This window comes from Myotis nattereri (genome assembly GCF_964212035.1).
Source record: "Myotis nattereri genome assembly, chromosome: 21".
NCBI classification, from domain to species: Eukaryota; Metazoa; Chordata; class Mammalia; order Chiroptera; family Vespertilionidae; genus Myotis; species Myotis nattereri.
Window position 1 is genome coordinate 1521658 of NC_138097.1, and position 13337 is coordinate 1534994.

At 54.3% G+C, this 13337-nt stretch overlaps 1 protein-coding gene across 1 annotated transcript; it reads left to right on the forward strand.

Annotated features, from left to right (window-relative positions):
* The first annotated feature begins 330 nt into the window (after window positions 1–330).
* On the forward strand, window positions 331–12588 carry CFAP161 (cilia and flagella associated protein 161). Its single transcript, XM_081114958.1, has 7 exons — window positions 331–693; window positions 2570–2659; window positions 4397–4629; window positions 6798–6882; window positions 9378–9536; window positions 10660–10733; window positions 12129–12588. Exons 1-7 carry the CDS (start codon window positions 625–627, stop codon window positions 12328–12330), a joined length of 912 nt encoding a protein of 303 aa, XP_080971084.1. The 5' UTR covers window positions 331–624; the 3' UTR covers window positions 12331–12588.
* Window positions 12589–13337: the final 749 nt, after the last annotated feature.

Below are 13337 nucleotides of genomic sequence, written 5' to 3' on the forward strand. Positions count from 1 at the left end.
AGCCCTGACCGGTGTGGCTCAGTGGATAGAGCGTCGGTCTGCTTACTGAAGGGTCCCGGGTTCGATTCCCGTCAAGGGCATGTACCTGGGTTGCAGGCGCATCCCCAGTGGGGGGCGTGCAGGAGGCAGCTGATCGATGTTTCTCTCTCATCGATGTTTCTAACTCTCTGTCCCCCTCCCTTCCTCTCTGTAAAAAATCAATGAAATATATATATTTTTCAAAAAGACATTGGGTGTGCGTGTGTGGGGGGGATGATGGCGTGTGCGGGGCGTGGGGGTGTAGGGGAGGCCGGGGGAAAGTCAACGGGGAAAAAAGGAGACAGAGGCACTATTACTATTTGTAATACTTTAAACAATAAAATAAAATTTAAAAAAAAAAGAAAAGAAGAAAGAAAAGAAGCCGCAGGGGCCCCAGCCTTTCCTCCCGCCGCGGGCTGTGCCGTTACCTGCAGGAACCCCAGGGGGTGGCAGCGGGAGGGGCGGGGCAGAACAGCTCCGGGGCGGGGCCGCTGCCTCTCATTGGCCGGCGGGGTCCACGCCTTGGCCAATCAGCGCTGCGAGGCGGGTCGTCATGGCGACGGGGACGCTAACGCAGCAGCGGCAGCAGCAGCCCCTGGGAAGGCGATGGCGCGGAACATGTACGGTCCCGGGGTGCGGATGGGCAACTGGAACGAGGACATCTACCTGGAGGAGGTGCAGATAGATGTGGCCGGGTGTCTCAGGCCCCCCCCCCCCAGTCCCCGGCCCGCCCTCAGACCCCCTGGACTCTGAACACCCCGTTTCCTTTCGCCCCTGGCACACCCCGGAGTCCCGCTACAGTCCCACCCTCTCTGACCACCCAGGAATCTCACCTGAGGCTCTGCTACCCCAGGCCTGTGCCCTTTGATTCGCTCTTCCTTTGGGTCCCTTGGTTTCTCAAGCTGCCTTGACGCTCAAGCCCTCCCTCAACCCCCAACCCCACCCCACCCCACCCCACCCATCCCACCCCATCCCACCCCATCCCCACCCCATCCCCACCCCATCCCCACCCCACCCCACCCCACCCTAACTACCCCCTCCCCACCTGCGCCTTCTCCTTAATCTAGGACAGGGGTGGGCAACCTTTTTGTGAGTGCGCGCCAAAACCAGCAAAATCTCTGTCTCAAAATTCTTCTGCATGCCAACCCTAACTTTTGGAGAACATGTTACGCCGACTTGCTATCTCTTAAGGTGTACGCATCTGAAGAACCTTGAAGAAATAATAAAACTCATTCGAGTGACAAAAACAGTCTATGATGATGAAAAATACATTTATTTTTTAACGTCTACCTGCACACGGACAGTCCGACAGAAATCTTTATGGCTCCGTGTGATAGTATCAGTGGGACTCTGGCGGCTGCATCACTGATGACAGATTTTACATCAGGTTTCTATTTCGTGACCTTCAGAGATATGCACGCGCTACCACTGTCATCCGTCAGGCTCCTCCTGTTACGAGACTTAACAAAATCCATCTCTGAGAGCAAAGACTCACAATTGTAAACGGAAGATTACAAGAGAGGGTTTCGCGCGCCAGCGAAAGTTACTGGCGTGCCCTGTTTGGCACGCGTGCCAGGGGTTGCCCACCCCTGGTCTAGAGAGCTCTTCTGAGTTACTTTCCCTCTGTTCCCTGGACTCTTATAGTCCCAGAGGCTGCGGTCCCGGGTGCGGATGGCGAGGAGGCGGGCTCTAAACAGGAACCCGCCCCCCCATATGCCCACCTGTCACACACACCCACCCGAGTGCCCCCGCGGGGTCCCTACTACTGACCGTCCACGCTCTGCCTTGGATTCTCCTATGATGTCCTGACAAGGCCCTGGACCGTCCGTGTATCAGACTTGTTGTTGGGGCATGGGGACAGGGACGTCCAGTGTCAATCATCATATCATCAGGGGGACCTTAGTGGGGGACACGTGGCCTCCCCATGTTACTCTTTTTTTTGTTTGTTTTTAAAATATATTTTATAAGGAAGGGAGAGGGATAGAGAGTTAGAAACATCGATGAGAGAGAAACATCCATCAGCTGCCTCCTGCACACACCCTACTGGGGATGTGCCCGCAACCAAGGCACATGCCCTTGGCCGGAATCGAACCTGGGACCCTTCAGTCTGCAGGCAGATGCTCTGTCCACTGAGCCACACCGGTTAGGGCCTCCCCGTGTTATTCCCGCCTGCCGCCGGCTGGAGTAATTCTAGGTGACGTTTCCCTTTTCGAATCTTTGCCATTTTCCTAAACACTGTTACCCCGAAATGAAAATCTATACTAATAAAAGCGTCATGTGCGAATTAGACCGGACAGCCAGACAACCTTCCGGGAGTCCTTCTGGGTGACCTCCCAGGCGAAGCTGGGGCTGCGAGGGCCGAGCCCCCTTGTATGAATTTCGTGCACCGGGCCTCTAGTATTAAAATAGTGCTGCAAACATTTTTCCCATGATGCCCAGGTTTCTTTTTTTCTGTTCTCCAATTTTTTTTTTTTTTTTCACTTCTGACCTGAAAGCTACGAGTGTCTCTGGGTTTTCATTCGTGTGTGTGTGTGTTTTTTCCCCTCACCAGGAGATCATGAAAGACTTCTTAGAGAAGAGGGAGAAGGGACAGCTGTTCATACAGAGGAACAGAAGACTAAAGAGCCATCTTCTGCGGCCGGTAATTTTAAATTCAAACGTTCTTTCCCATCCACCGCGAGTCTGTGTTAAACCAGCCAGAATTCCAGAAACGCGTTATCGTTTGGGAAATACCAGTTGTTCCTTTCCGATCTGAACACCACGAGGTTTCAATGTCCCTAGGATTTCAGACACACGAGGGAAATTTGCTGTTATGTTAACCGGCGTTAAGTCCAGCCTGTGTGGCTCAGTGGTTGAGCATCGACCCCTGAACCAGGAGGTCATGGTTCGATGTACCGGTCAGGGCACATGCCTGGGTTTCGGGCTTGATCCCCAATAGGGGACGTGCAGGAGGAGGCAGCCAATCAATGATTCTCTCTCTTCATTGATGCTTCTCTCTCTCTCTCTCCCTCTCCCTTCCTCTCTAAAAAAAAAATACAGTGGGGCGTTGACCTACGAGTGTCCCCACTAACGAGTTTTTTGAGTACCAGCTGTCTCTCGGACGATTTTTTGCATTGAGTTGACAGAGTAATTTGAGTTAACACGCTCCTTAATGAGCTCGGTCTCAGAACGAATTAAACTCGTAAGTCAAGGCCCCACTGTATTTTAAAATATTCACTGTTGCCCTAGCCAGTTTGGCTCAGTGGATAGAGCGTCAGCCTGCGGACTGAAGGGTCCCAGGCTTGATTCCCGGTCAGGGCACATGCCCGGGTTGCGGGCTCCATCCCCAGTGGGGGGCGTGCAGGAGGCGGCCAATCCATGATGCTTGCTCATCATGGATTTTTTTTTTTATTGATTTTTTACAGAGAGGAAGGGAGAGGGAGAGAGAGTTAGAAACATCGATGAGAGAGAAACATCGATCAGCTGCCTCTTGCACACCCCCCACTGGGGCCGGAGCCTGCAACCAAGGTACATGCCCTTGACTGTAATGAAACCTGGGACCCTTCAGTCTGCAGGCCGACGCTCTACCCACTGAGCCAAACCGGTTAGGGCACATCACGAATGTTTCTATTTCTCTCTCCCTCTCTCTTCCTCTCTTCAAAAAAGTATTTAAAAAATTTCATGTTACCCTAGCCAGTGTGGCTCAGTGTCTAGAGCAGCCGTGGGCAAACTACAGCCCGCGGGCCGGATCCGGCCCATTTGAAATGAATAAAACTAAAAAAAAAAGAGACCGTACCCTTTTATGTAACGATGTTTACTTTGAATTTATATTAGTTCACACAAACACTCCATCCATGCTTTTGTTCCGGCCTCCGGTCCAGTTTAAGAACCCATTGTGGCCCTCGAGTCAAAAAGTTTGCCTGCCCCTGCTCCAGAGCGTTGGCCTGTGGACTGAAGGGTCCCAGGTTCGATTCTGGCCAAGGGCACATGCCTGGGTGGCGGGCTCCATCCCCAGTGTGGGGCTGTGCAGGAGGCAGCTGCTCCATGATTCTCTCTCCTCATAGATGTCTCTCTCTCTCTCCCTTTCCCTCTCTCCTCCTCTCTGAAAGCAATAACAATATATTTTTTAAAGAAATAAATAGGGCCCTAACCGGTGTGGCTCAGTGGATAGAGCGTCGGCCTGCGGACTGAAGGGTCCCAGGTTCAATTCCGGTCAAGGGCATGTACCTTGGTTGCGGGCACATCCCCAGTGGAGGGTGTGCAGGAGGCAGCTGATCGATGTTTCTCTCTCATCGATATTTCTAGCTCTCTATCCCTCTCCCTTCCTCTCTGTAAAAAAATCAATAAAATATACTTTTAAAAAGAGAAATAAATAGAAACACGCTGATTCCCACCGCAGATGCAGCTCTCGGTGACGGAGGACGGCTACGTGCACTTCGGGGACAGCGTGATGCTGGTGAACCCCGACCACCCCGAGGCCCAGGCCGACCGGTTCCTCACCGGAGACCTCAGCCTGTGCCTGACTCCGGACGAGATCACAGCCCACCTGAGTGACCGGTTCGAGCTGCCCTGCGGCCTGAGCGCATCGCCCACCAGGTCCCCCGTTGGCAGGAACACCTTCACCGTGTTGAGGTGAGGACGCCACACATGACATCATACGCGTCTGCTTCCCTTGCCGCTTCAGGCCGTCCCGGGGTGGGAGCCGGCGGGCTGCCTGGAGGCGGCGGTCCTGCGGACGTTCTTGCTTTGTTCCCTGGACAGTGACAGCCAAGGGGCCTTTGCTGCTCCTTGGACCTTAACCATCAGGGTCACTTGCCACTCGAGTTCCATTCAAAAGGCTCCATTCAGAAGCATTGGATCCGGACGGTGAAATTCATCTTCAGTTTAGAAGCAAAGTGGGGTTTCCTAGCCCCTCCTTAGGGCTTGGAGCAAAATTGAGGGCTTTCAGTGCTTTTAATGTTGCCATGTTTTTAATGTGATTGTTCACACCAGACATATGTCACTGCATGCAAGGTGGCACCCCACGGGGGTTTGCTGTTTTAAAATTCATTGTCCCCTATATCACGGTTCGATTCCCGGTCAGGGCACAGGCCCGGGTTGCGGGCTCGATCCCCAGTGGGGGGCGTGCAGGAGGCGGCCGATCCATGATTCTCTCTCATCACTGATGTTTCTCTCTCTCTCCCTTCCTCTCTGACATCAATAAAAATATATCTTAAAAAACTATTCCTTTACTTTGTTGCTAAATTTTGATAGGCACGTTTATATTACAGGAATATAGACTCCAAATCTTGAATTTAGATTTATTTTTGAATACAGGTAATGTATTTATTTTAAGTTGCCTTTGTGTGTATTTATTTACTTATTTATTTTTTTAAAATATATTCTATTGATTTTTTACAGAGAGGAAGGGAGAAGGATAGAGAGTTAGAAACATCGATGAGAGAGAAACATCGATCAGCTGCCTCTTGCACGCCCCCCACTGGGGATGTGCCCGAAACCAAGGTACATGCCCTTGACCGGAATCGAACCCGGGACCTTTCAGTCTGCAGGCCGACGCTCTATCCACTGAGCCACACCGGTGAGGGCTACTTATTTATTTTTAATCCTCACCCAGGGATATTTTTCTATTAGCTTTATTTATTTTTTTTTTATCGAGAGCGGAAGAGAGCGGGAGAGACAGAGAGAAACGTCATGTGAGAGAAACACATCGATGAGTTGTCTCCTGCACACGCCCTGACTGGGCCCGGGCCAGGGAGGAGCCTGCAACCCAGGTACATGCCCTTGACCAGAATCGAACCTGGGACCCTTCGGTCTGCAGGCCGACGCGCTATCCACTGGGCCACACTGGCCAGGTTTGAATCCAGGTCATTGGCCTGAACCTCGAAGTTTCCTGGAGGATTTAGAGGGAAGATAGCATGAAGTGCTACCAATGCGTGGCCTTGGTTTCTCTAAAGACCTCTCCGTGCCCTGGCCGGTGTTGCTCAGTGGATAGAGCATCAGCCTTCAGACTGAAGGGTCCAGGGTTCGATTCCGGTCAAGGGCACGGACCTGGGTTGCGGGCACATCCCCAGTAGAGAGCGTGCAGGAGGCAGCCGATCGATGCTTCTCCCTCATCGATGGTTCTAACTCCCTCTCCCTCTCCCTTCCTCTCTGTAAAAATATATCAATAATATATTTGGTAAGATATCAATATGTCAATTGTAATATATCAATAAAATATATTAAAAATAAACCTCAACTTCCAGTTTAAAAAAGAAATAAATAAAAAAGACCTCGCCCTGACCAGTGTGGCTCAGTAGATAGAGCGTCAGCCTGTGGACTCAAGGGCCCCGGGTTCGAGTCAGGTCAAGGGCAGGTACCTTGGTTGCGGGCACATCCCCAGTAGGGGGCGTGCAGGAGGCAGCTGATGGATGTTTCTCTCTCATCGATGTTTCTAACTCTCTATCGCTCTCCCTTCCTCTCTGTAAAAAATCAATAAAATATATTTAAAAATAAATAAATAGAAGACCTCGCTGCACCTGACCCAGCTCCTTCGTGCAGGAGGCCTGCGTGCTCGGTGCACTCCAGCTGGCCACGCGGGGGCGCTGTGCGCTGGGGCCACGCGGGGAGGCGGGGGCGGTGCGGGTGGGAGAGCAGGGTGCCCGCTGGATGGGCAGCGCGTGCCTAGCGACATAGCCCCGGCGGGGAACGTGCATAGACACGATCAGGAAGCTTGCTGGCACAATCACACGCGCAAAACGAGGAGCTCGGAATGGTTCCCGCGCGGAAACATGTCAGTGATGCGTTCTCTCCCCCGACAGGGCGGACAGAGAGGCCACCGGCCAGGTCCTGCGGTTCGGGCAGAGCTTCCGCCTGGGGATCACCCTGGGGTGCGAAGACCAGATGGTGAGTCGCCCTGTGGCGTGTGGACGTGGGGCCGGCCTTCTGGGCCCCGGGCGGGCGCCTGGTTCCCTCTCAGCTGGACAGGGAGCTCTGCGGGCCTGGGGTGCGTCTCCGCAGCTTTTTAAAAAATATATATATATATTATTGATTTTTTTTACAGAGAGGGAGAGGGAGAGAGAGTTAGAAACATCGATGAGAGAGAAACCTCGATCAGCCGCCTCCTGCACACCCCCTACTGGGGACATGCCCACAACCCAGGTACATGCCCTTGACCGGAATCGAACCCGGGACCCTTCAGTCCGCAGGCAGATGCTCTATCCACTGAGCCACACCGGTCAGGGCTCTCCGCAGCTTTGTACAGGCGTTCGGGGCCAGCCCTTTGATCCCAACTTTGCAGGTATTTTTAAAAAAATATATATTTATTGATTTCAGAGAGGAAGAGAGAGAGAGAGAGAGAGAGAGAGAAACATCAATAATGAGAGAGAATCATGCATCAGCTGCCTCCTGCACGCCCCCCACTGGGGATGGAGTCCACAACCCTGGCATGTGCCCTTGATCGGAATTGAACCCAGGACCCTTCAGTCCGCAGGCCGACCCTCTCCACTGAGCCAATTGGCTAAGGCCCAACTTTGCAGGGTTCAGACATACACCCTTAACAGGAGAAAACCTTACTTTCTTTCTTTTTAAATCTATTTTATTGATTTTTTACAGAGAGGAAGGGACAGGGATAGAGAGTTAGAAACATCGATGGTCGATCAGCTGCCTCCTGCACACCCCATACTGGGGATGTGCCCGCAACCAAAGTACATGCCCTTGACCGGAATCGAACCCAGGACCCTTCAGTCCGCAGGCCGACGCTCTATCCACTGAGCCACACCGGCCAGGACGAAAACCTTACTTTCCATGCAGCTGGCAAAAGTAAAAATGCAGAACGCCTTTACCTGTACGTTAAATGAGTTACCTAAGAATCATTTAATGTCCCCAATGCTAGATCTGACATTAAATATGCCCCGGGTTGCGGGCTCGGTCCAATGTGCCGGAGACAGCCCATCAATGAATCCCTCTCATCATGGATGTCTCTCTCTCTCCCTTCCTCTCCCTTCCTCTCTGAAATCAATAACATATATATATTTTTTTAAGGAAACCAACCACTTGGGCACAGTAACCCCTTTGTGCCTTCCCCTTAGTCCCCGGGGCACAGCTCTGCCTACGAAACCCATCTAAACAGGCAGAAACGACCCCCAGATTCAGGGCGAAGGTGGGTCCGTAAGGTGCTCACAAAGGCACCGGCGTTTCGGACTCATTGGCTGGACGGCGTGGTTCCTGGCAGCCACAGGCCGCCAGATGGCCGACCAAATAAATTCCACGTGTGAGCATCAACTCCAGAGGGCGTAGGCCTCCAGAGGAATGGATGACGATGCAAGGAGGGTTGTGAGAGCGCTCCACTTCACAGCCAGCCTCCGACAACATCATCCTATAGAATAAAAGCCTAATATGCTGAGTGCCCCTCCGGCCTTCGACCGCTCGACCTGCCGCTATGATGCGCACTGACCACCAGGGGGCAGACGCTCTGACTGGTAGGTTAGCTTGCTGCTAGGGTCTGAGAAAGAGAGAGAAACATCCATGATGAGAGGGATTCATTGATTGGCTGCCTCCTGCACATTGGACCCAGCCCGCAACCCAGGCATGTGTCCTTGATGGGAATCAAACCCGGGACCCTTCGGTCGGCAGGCTGACGCTCTATCCACTGAGCTAAAGTGGCCAGGGCATCCCCAAGTGTTATCTGACTCACAGGAGAGTGTGGCTGTGGGAATCACAGGGACAGATCGGGATCGGGTGAGACGGGCCAGACATGCCCCAGAGCCCTCCGGCGGCCCCTTTCCGGCCCCGGTCGTGCACCGGTTCGAGGCACCCCACCGGTGCATGAATCCGTGCACCGGGCCTCCAGTGTCTAATAAATAAATACCGAGACAGGCCCAGTGCCCTACAAAAAAGGAGGGGATTGGGGACAGGCATGGGCACAGAGCGAGGTTGAGTTTCGTATTCAAAGAAGGAACAGCAAGCAGTTCGAGGTGATACAGAACTCGAGGTGGAGGAAGAATGAGTGTCCTCGTACAGTCAGTCCTTGAGAGCAGGGATTCCAGCCCGGCTGGTGTGGCTCAGTGGTTAAGCATCGTCCCAGGAACCAAGAGGTCACGGTAGTTCGATTCCCGGTCAGGGCACAGGCCCGGGTCGTGGGCTCGATTCCCAGTGTGGGGCGTGCAGGAGGCAGCCGGTCCACGATTCTCTCTCCTCACTGAGGTCTGTCTCTCTCTCCCTCTCTCCCTCTCTCTCTCCCATCCTCTCTGAAATCAATGAAAGTATTTTTTTTTTTTTTTAAAGAACAGGGATTCTGAACAGGGCCTTGGAGCAGCCTGGCCGTCAGCCCGCCGGCGACCCCGTCTTCCCCAGGTGCTCGCACCCTGTGACCTGGCCCCTCTGCCTGCCGCCCTCCCCAGGTGTACTTGTCCAGCGACCTCAGGACGCTCCTGCGGTCGGCCAAGATGTCCTGGCTCCAGGAGGTGTTCCTGACGGACGCGGACTCCTTCCTGAACTGCTGGCAGGCCGCCCACCCTGACCCGGAGCTGCGCCTGGAGTGGGAGGGCCTCCCCGTCCCGGTGAGCCCCGTGCCCGTGGGGAGGTGGGGAGGGTGCATGTGGGAGCCCCAGCTGTTCCGGGGGGCGATTCGCTGCTGTCTGACATGGGGGCTAGGTGTTGCTTATGTTGTTTCTCTCTTCCTCTCCTTCCTCCCTCCTCCTCCTCCTCCTCCTCCTCCTCCTCCTCCTCCTCCTCCTCCTCCTCCTCCTCCTCCTCCTCCTCCTCCTTCTTCGTACCTCAAGCTTGGAGGACATGATTTTGTCCCTGTGGCAGTATTCTGCGCCGGTGTTTCTCCATTCTTCTCTCTCTCTCTCTCTCTCTCTCTCTCTCTCTCTCTCTCTCTCTCCCTCTCTTCCTCTCTGAAATCAATACAAATATATTTAAAAAAAATAACATCCCTGACCATATTTTAGGTTGTCAGATGGTCTCTCTAAGATGACTTTGAATGATCGTGTAATGTTTTAGCATCTGTGTCTCTACCTTAATGTCTTTAATCACTCTATCATGATTCGCCTTCTAGGTTACCCATATATATGTACGTATTTTATTTTTATTTATTTATTAATAAGGTACACTAGTGAATTTTTTTAATATATATTTTATTGATTTTTTACAGAGAGGAAGGTAGAAGGATAGAGAGCCAGAAACATCGATGAGAGAGAAACATCGATCAGCTGCCTCCTGCACACCTCCCACTGGGGATGTGCCCGCAACCCAGGTACATGCCCTGACCAGAATCGAACCTGGGACCCTTCAGTCCGCAGGCCGACGCTCTATCCACTGAGCCAAACCGGTTTCAGCGATTTTTAAAAATATATATATTTGTATGGATTTCAGAGAAGCAGAGAGAGGGGGAGAGAGTTGGAAACATCCATGATGAGAGAGCATCATGGATCGGCTGCCTCCTGCACGCCCCACACTGGGGATTGAGCCCGCAACCCGGGCCTGTGCCCTTGGCCGGAATCGAACCCGGGACCCTTGAGTCCGCAGGCGGACGCTCTATCCACTGAGCCACACCGGCCAGGGCTATACTAGTATGTACAGATTTTAAATGAACATGTAGTACATTTACACACTTTAGCTTGTGGGAACTGGGAGGCCTTAGCTCATGCTGCAAATGGCGCCCTTGCTTTATCTTCAAAGGCAAACACCAGAGTCCTCATCAATCACTGCCACACCAACCGGGGACTGGCGGTCCACCGCTATCTCTTCCTAAGGTACAGGGTTGCCGGGCCTTGCCACACACGGCTGTGGGCGGGGCATAGCCACATGCGGCTGTGGGCGGGGCTGTGGGCGGAGCTGTGGGTGGGGCCGTGGGCAGGGGCACACCCACACAGGGCTGTGGGCGGGGGATATGGGCGGGGCTGTGGGCAGACGGTGCCCAGCTACACAAGTCTGTGGGCAGGGCTGTGGGCAGGGGCACAGTCACACAGGGCTGTGGGCGGGCTATGGGCGGGGCTGTGGGCGGGGCTGTGGGCAGGGGCACAGTCACACAGGGCTGTGGGCGGGGCTATGGGCGGGGCTATGAGCGGGGCTGTGGTCAGGGGCACAGTCACACCGGGCTGTGGGCGGGGCTGTGGGCGGGGCTGAGGGCAGGGGCACAGTCACACTGGGCTGTGGGCGGGACTGTGGGCGGGGCTGTGGGCGGGGCTGTGGGCATCAGCAAAGAAGCCTGGATCAGAGTGTGACAACAGGCATAAAAGTCCTTGCGTGATGAACTGTTGTCACCCGGGACTTTCTGGGTGTGAAAGGTCCCATGGCAGCCCCTTCGGATCCCCAAGTGCCTGTCCTGGGAAGGTGTGAGCCCCGGTGGGGACCCCCCACCCCCAGCCCTGCCCACGGGCGAAGCTTCCAGCACAGGCTGTACCCTAGAGCAAGCGTGTCCCACTCAGAGGCCGACACGGGCCAGATGAACACGGTTGCGTGGACGTGGCCGCAAAAGAACAAAAGCTTCCGTTTTCATAGAAACGCAGGCTTATCTCGATGGAGACGTGCTGAATGCAAAGGGCTGAGATAAATGAGTCATCGCTCACATAAAGTAACAGAACGTTTTAATAAAAATTAATACTTTTCCTTGGACATGAACTCACCAGACCCTGAGTCCCTGCACACATGGATAAGCGTCACGCAGATAAACCCATTTCTCTCGTTCTCCGGAAGCGAGGTATTTCCTGTTGCCACACCAAGCAGGTCAGTCCCAGACCGAGGACGTGGCCACCGGCTGCCGGAACCTTCGCTGCCGGTGTCAGTGGGAGAGACGGTGCGCCTGCGCGTGAGGCGCGTGAGGGACGCGAATGCAACACGATGACAGTCATCGGCCATTAGCGAACCTTGTAGCTCGTTACCCATAATGATGTACAACAGGACATTGTAAAAATTAAGTGACGAAAATTTTATTAGAACGTTCCTTACATACCGTTACATTGGCCGGGCCGCAGAAATATTCGTTGGGGGCCGCATGTGGCCCGCGGGCCGCGAGTTTGACATGCTTGCTGTAGCTCCCTTCCCCCACCCCCCTCCCTGTGGCATCTGCCGGGCCAGGAAGGCACCGGAGCTGCACCGGTTCCGTGTTACCGGTTCCGTGTTCCCACCCTCATTCTCTCCCGCCCCAGGACCTACTTCGGGAAGGAGGCGGAGGTGGCCGCGCACACCCACCTGGACGCCCACCGGGTGGAGCGGCCGCGCAACCACTGGATGCTGGTGACCGGCAGCCCCAGGAAGGAGGCGTCCAGCATGCTGGACGTGCCCACGCCGCCCGTGGAGCGCGCGCCCGCCCTGGAGCCGGAGCCGGTGGCCGCCCCGGGGACCCAGTGACCCCAGGCGCGCTCCCCCGGGGGAAGGGGTGGGGGTGGGGGGCTGTCCCAGGTTCCCAGCCCTCTGAGCAGGTTTTGGAATAAAGCGATAGCCCATGACTGAGTTAGTGGTGCGGGGTCTGGAACACAGTCAGTCCTGGGAATAGCTCAGCCAGGAAAGGGGCACGCGGGTCCCTTCGTTGGTGACCAAACGCGGCAGAACCGGGCCCCTGCGTGTCCCTGGAAGGCGCGTCTGCAATAAAGCGGGAGGACTGTTCTGAGCTTCGGCCGCCCGCTTCCTCCCGCTCCGGGCAGTGTCCTGAGATCCCAGCGTGCGGCCGCTGTGAGCCGTGGCCAGCCTTGGGGTTGACCATGTCCCCTTGTCCTGTCCGTTCTGCCTCCGGCTTAGGAGCAGCAGGAGCTCTGCCTGACCAGCCACGTGTCATTATTATTATTATTATTATTATTAATTATTACTAGAGGCCCGGTGCACAAAATTCGTGCACGGGTAGTGTCCCTAGACCTGGCTGGTGATCAGGGCCCATCCGGCTGCTGGCTGGTGCCTGCCTTCATTCCACGCCGCCCCCTGGTGGTCATTGCACGTCATAGCCAGTGGCCAAACTCCCGAGGGGACGATTTGCATATTAGCCTTTTATTATATAGGATTGTTTTAAATATATTTTCATTTTTTTTTTATAGAGAAGAAGGGAGAGGGATTAGAGAGTTAGAAACAGCGATGAGAGAGAAACACCGATCGGCTGCCTCCTGCACGCCCCCTACTGGGGACGAAGCCCGAAACCAAGGTACATGCCCTTGACGGGAATCGAACCCAGGACCCTTCAGTTTGAAGGATGGCGTGCTACCCACTGAGCAACACTGGCCGGGACCCCAGTCACGTGTTATTTTGTGATGAGTTTTAAATAGCAGATTCTCTTTCTTGCTACCTTCCTTGGAAACTGGCGCAGTGCTGGGAACGCCCACGTGGCCGGAACGTTCCTGACAAAATCCCCGTGTCCTCCCGGGCGTCTG